The 6,000-nt window shown below is 39.4% G+C and overlaps 1 protein-coding gene across 6 annotated transcripts in view; it reads right to left on the bottom strand.

The window, feature by feature from the left end:
* Window positions 1-484: 484 nt before the first annotated feature.
* The window catches only part of BMAL1 (basic helix-loop-helix ARNT like 1), a gene marked incomplete at both ends in the record, with an annotated part of 29,388 nt that continues 23,872 nt past the window's right edge, over window positions 485-6,000 (bottom strand). For all 6 annotated transcript variants that reach the window (XM_084230286.1, XM_084230287.1, XM_084230288.1 and 3 more), the window contains 3 exons: window positions 485-645; window positions 1,248-1,350; window positions 4,885-4,978. In XM_084230286.1, coding sequence (XP_084086412.1) covers window positions 485-645; window positions 1,248-1,350; window positions 4,885-4,978 — 358 coding nt within the window. The remainder of the gene's footprint in view (window positions 646-1,247; window positions 1,351-4,884; window positions 4,979-6,000) is intronic.

Genomic DNA, 6,000 nt, shown 5'->3' with positions numbered 1-6,000 from the left:
AGGGAAACATTTATTAAAAATATTAACTGTCTAATACATTATACTTTAACCCATATTTATAGTAAAGGATTCTTACAAGGAAGAATAAACGGCTTTATGATACAATTAATATAAGAAATATCCACATGGGACTTCTTTGTAGTGTAAAAACACCATACATCTGAAATGACCATTTGCATATAAAAGCTACCAATGATGCTTCTGTGCACAATGATTAAAAAATTCAACACAAACAGAATCCAAAATATACAATTAATGCAAGCTAGCCCAATAATCATGATGAAGAAACACTGGAGCAGGCTTAGGTCCACTTTGTCTGAAGTTACACATGGTAAGATTGACTTGTATCAATGGCTCTGAAATGGCTTTTATGAAGACAGTACATAAAAGCTGGTCTCTCCTTATCCAGTAAGCTTCATAGACTGTAAAACTCCACCAGTAATGCACTTTGATCCTTACCTGTTGTCAAAGCAACACGTAGTGTTTACAATGGCCATGGCAAGTCACTAAAGTCAACAGGGCCACCCAGCCCAGCATCTGCTTCCAAGAGGCTCATTATGACAGCCATTGCTGCCTCATCATTACTGGGGCTACTTGAGCCTTGATCGTTGTCTATCATGTCTATGCCTATGTGAGGGTTCTCACCTGTGGGAGGAGATAAAGACCAGTCAGTGATCACACCAAAGCACGTGTAACTTTCAGGAACAATCCTGAAGCACACCAAGAAAGTTAATAGTGTGAGAAAGCCTTTTTGGGCTGCACTGCCATAATATTTGGCATTTTTCAGAGGGAAAAGCCAATATTTTAGAAATAAAATGCTTAAAATTCAAACATAAAAGGCATTTCAGGTGATCGCATTTTAAGTCTATAAGCAGAAGGATAAACTGGAAGGTAAAAATCAGGAAAAGAATCTGAAAAGAGAAGTTGGGTGGGATAAGAGCAAACTTCCCATCCTTCAATGATTGAATACCCTCTAACTGCTTATTGACCACCTTTATATATCAACTTTCACTGGTTCTCCCCTGAAGAGATTATGTTCCGTACGGTAGGAAAAGGCCTGTGTCTAGACTATTCTCTTGAATTCCATGGACAAATTTGGACCCCCACCTGAACTCTTTAAAGATTTAAACAAATATTAAGCAAATTTTAAACCTTCACTTTGTTCTTATCAACTTAGCTAAAACTAGTTTATACAATTCAGTTAAAACTATGCCAGATGCTTACTGCAATGAAATAATGTCACCTACCAAGAATAGAAGAACTATCCGAATATGGATAACCTGGGTTCTCTGGAGCCTGCCCTGGTAGTAGGCCACTGGAAGGAATGTCTGGTGTCCCTCCATTTAAAATCTACAAACAAAAGAAGTTTTCACAGGAGGTTCAATCAGTTGTATTCATCATATGCGCAATGACTTCAGTTTCCTATGGAATGAATTCAAATAGTTTGGAATGATCTCGATAAGAAAAACCTGGACCCCAAAACTCTTCCTTAGATTCAGCCTACACAGGCAGTTTAAAGCTGAATAAAATCCCTAGCGCGTTCAATTACCTTAAATGATGCTGTTCACCTATTCAAGGAGAAGGACTAAATCTCAATTAGGCCACCTGGGCTGTTCCCCCGTAACTCAGAGAAATAATTTTACAGCAATAGATGATGCTAAAAGGGGGGGAGGGCTGTAAAACTGGCTCTAAGGAGTCAAAAATAACAAAACTTTAGAAATGAAACCAGTTATGCTACAGGCGCTGACTGCACTAGCCAGTGGTTTAATAAGATAGGTCACTGAGGAGCATTACTACTTAAATTTTCTTTCCCATCCTGTTTTCTTCCCCTAGCTAAGTCTCATTACAGAGAAGCATCTTTGAGAAGTATTTGGATGTAGGTGACAAAACGCTTTTTGGTAATGCTGGAATTTCAGGGCAGGTGTGATTCCAGGCCTTGCCAGTAGATGGCATTACAGCTTTTATTGCCGCAGTTCGGTTTCAGGTCTAGGCACCCATTTACTATCTCAAAAATTGAGGACTCTTGAGGAATTGTTTTGTATGATCTATACTAATAGTCACTATTTAAAGGTAAAGTTAAAAATATAACCTATTAATATAAATAACATTTTAATGAAAACTTCAAAACAAAAAATTTTCTATTTTTTGCAAATAATGTATAGCTGAGTAGACTACATAAAGGATTCTATATTTGCTGTTTCATTGTTTTCAGATTTGTTTCACTGAAGCATATGAAAGAAATTTGGCCTCTCAGGGAAGCTGGAAAAGGTATTTCATTAGCCTTTTCAAAATAATCGTCATTGTCTTTGTTACTACATCAAACTCAAGGAAATTTTCTTAAATGTTAGTTGCAGTGTAGTATCTGCAACCGTATAAATGAAATTTTGTACTCTGCTATGTTGAAATCGGCATTTAGAATAGATGAGTCTGCTTGTTTTTGAAATTGTCTTGCTGTGTCACTTGGAAAGTGCTGGTTCACTGAGTCAGGCAGAGCTTCCAGATGTTGACACATTTCATTATACAATTTCATAATATGACCATTTTTAATATTTTACCTGTCTCATCAGAAATATCTTGTTAAGCTTTCGAAAGAAGCTGTTGAGCTAAAAGTAGATTATGTTTTTCTAAAACTTTCAATTTTGCTTGATATTCAAGCTAAAATTTTATCATCAGTAATACTGTTAGTTGTTTTCCTTGAAGTGGCAGATTCACTCCATTTTCAAGACAATATATGCTAAGTACCCAAATCTGAACCACACTGTGTGATAGTAAAAAGGGTATCCTATGAAAAAAGAAATTCAAGTCAATCACATAAGTGCTCCCCCCCCCCCCTTGAGACAACTGTCATACTTGCTATGCAGTGCTTTTCTATACTTCCCATTTTGTAACATCATTAGAGTTTTACTCAAGACTTTTATAAAAGTAATCATTTTTACTGCTCCATTAAGGACATTCTTAAATGGAACTGGCTTTTAAGTTACGTGTATGAGGAAAACAGTGACGACACCGACAGTATGGTGCCACTGCCCTGATTTGTGCAGAAGCATCAGTTTTAACCAACATTGCTCGTACACTGTCAGTGCACGTATCAACGCTGAGAAAAAAAATCATGTTTCAGTATTATTAGTTTGTTTGGTTTTTTAAGACTACTCTTCTTACATTGTTTTGTTGCTGAGGCCTCATAAGAATGTACATTTATTTCCAGAATTCCTCCAGACCCATTTTTATAAGCCCAAAGCAAAGGAAAAAATTCCATAAATGCTTCAAAATGACTGAGTGCTTTGCAATGCACAGTAGAGTTTTAGATCTCTGGCAGTTGGTATGAAAAATCAGAAGACACCTTGACTTAGTTTGGGTTCATACTTTGAGGCAGCACTTATTAATAAATGCTCAGCTAATCTTTTAATATTTGGGAGTCTTAACCTCATTATATATAAAGTTGTAAGGATAAGATGGAAGAATGCAGATGAAAATTGCTTGAGTAATAATTTTTAGGTACCCTATTGGACTGATAACCTTTCAAAACAGTAGTAGGATTCCTTGTGCTACCAGAAAGTCAAGTGCCCAACGTTGAATTGAGAAGCCCAGAAGGGGAAACCACTTAAAGGGGATGGTGGATCCAATATGGATGAAGAACCTCCAGGTGTAACAGAGCAGAGCTAAGAATAGTTGCAAGCAGTGGGGGAGGGTACCCAGCCCAGCTACTTCTATTGATGCTATTTTCAGAGTCATTACTGAAGGCTACTCCGGCACTTGCACATGTATGTATTATCGCATAATAGGGTTTCCATGTGCAGAGTTGCTGGCTGTCCTAACATTTTAGCCCCTTTATAAAGAAAACCAGGGCTTAAAAAAATTATAAAGGGTCACATAACTAGCTCCTGAGGAAGTCAGTCTGAAACCCAAGTCTGTTTTACTTTGACAGTACTCTTAGCCATTAATTTGTTGACTTTTGAACATTCCTAGGAGGAGTTAAAACCTTTTTTCAAAAATAAAAACTTTCACAGAAGATTCATATATAAAATAAAAATGTTGCTCTAGTAGAAGAGGTGTCCTACCCTGCCCTTCCTCACCAGCTACCCCGTCCCACCTGGCAGCACCACAGCTCATGGTAACCTGAGCCACTTCTGAAAATTCATGCCCTGCATTCAATGTATTTTGGGTCCCAGGAGTTCCAAGTGGGTAAATTACTAATATTCTTTCTTTCTCTCTGTATTTTGGGAGATAGGAAAAGGAGGACTATGTCCAAAATGATGGCTTCTGGACTGTCCTAACCCATATTAACATCAGGCACTGTAGGTAGATCCATAATTTACAGTGAACACTGGCCTAGACTTGTATATTCTCCAGCAGAGATTGAAACAGATGAGTGGCTGCTAAACCCAGGGTGGAGCCTTCCAGACAGCTCTTCTTGGAGACGGTGACTGACAGGCATCTGTGCCCAACGCTGCCACCTCACAGGTGACCCAGGTGGCATATCCCTAACTTATCTGCAGTTGCAAAAGCAGGACTTACCTTTCAAAGCACTGCTGGTTTTGCTGTTTCCAGTGCCTTCACTAGACTCGATTATTTTCTTGAAAACTGGCAGAAAACTAAGTTTTCTACGTGAGGCACTCACTAATCATTCCTCAGCACAACAGAACCACCTTTTCCTGTGTCCCCCAGTTAAATGGAATAAATGCTGAGGATGTCGCAACCCCCCTGGCACTAGTGGGCAGGCTTTTGTGCTGCGCGTCACACAAATACTTTACTTCGAGGGAAAAAAAGGCCCAGCTTGTGGCACCCACAACTGTAATTATATACTCCCACTTCCAACATTTGAGAACTTGAGCAAGAGGCTCTCTAGATTAAGAAGGACTGTAGTCTAAGAGTCACCAGGCTTACCTTCTTGCCTCCCGGAGAAGAGGCGTCAGGGGGAGGTGTACTTGTGATGTTCAATGGGCTAGAGCCACAGCTGGAAGGCGACGACCCTCTTATCCTGTCAGGGAAGAGAGGTGTTTGTTATGCCGCCTTTCCTTCCCCCGCCCGGGAGTATGAATTCCACACACGTGAAGAATAAAGATCTATAGCAGGGACTGGCAAACCTTTCTGTGAAGGCCAGATAGTAACTAGCTTCGGCTCTTTAGGCCATTTGGTCTCTGGCATAAGTACTTGACTCTGCCACTATGTAATACATAAATGAATGGGTTATATCTGTGTTCCAATAAAACTTTATAAAAATAGGTGATAAACTAGATTTATTCTATAGGCACGTGATCTAGAATGTGGGCCTTCGAGTCAAGCCTCTGTTAAAGCCCTCAGATTAGAGTCTATTCCAGGCTGATGAATTTCAACTAAATGACCAATTTTATTTCCTCACAAAATCTGTATTTCAGGGTTGGAGGAAACCTTTTTAATAGCATGAACTGGAATCCACAGCAAGTGATTTATCTTGTTCCTACAAACACTGGTTAGTAAATATTCAGGAAATGGAGGGGCTAGGGTGACACAGGCGCACCTACAGAGCAGACTCGCAGCAGTGCAGCTGGATTTAGGGAGCACATGGTAGCAGCTGTGCAACCACCAGCTCTCAGCTCCTTTTGACTCTTATTTGTACTGCCTACTTCTATATAAATTCGTTACCACATTTTCTCTTTTGGATTAGAAACTCCTCAAAGGCAAGATAAAATTATATCATACTTTCAGCATACACAGGCAGGCACTAATTACTTGCTGAAAATGTCTCCATCCTTTTCCTATTTATGACTCTGAAGCCACTATTTTCCCCACAGTCCCCATCTTGGAATTGCTTTTGCTCATTACTTCATCTTTACTACCTTCCTTAAAATGACTGAGTTCTCTTTCAGACAGTACCACCCTTATAAGCTGGGCTTCATTCCTGGGTGATTACTTGCTCACCTTCATCTCTTCCAATTCAGTGTCCACAATACTTAACCCTCTGGACATTTGCTCAGCATCCTACAATGAATGGGGTCTTGCCCTTTTTTTGGGTCTAAACTC

Source organism: Talpa europaea, assembly GCF_964194135.1.
Source record: "Talpa europaea genome assembly, chromosome: 1".
Taxonomy (NCBI): Eukaryota; Metazoa; Chordata; class Mammalia; order Eulipotyphla; family Talpidae; genus Talpa; species Talpa europaea.
The sequence above is the reverse complement of the archived record's forward strand: the minus strand, read 5'-3'. Positions and strand labels throughout refer to the sequence as shown.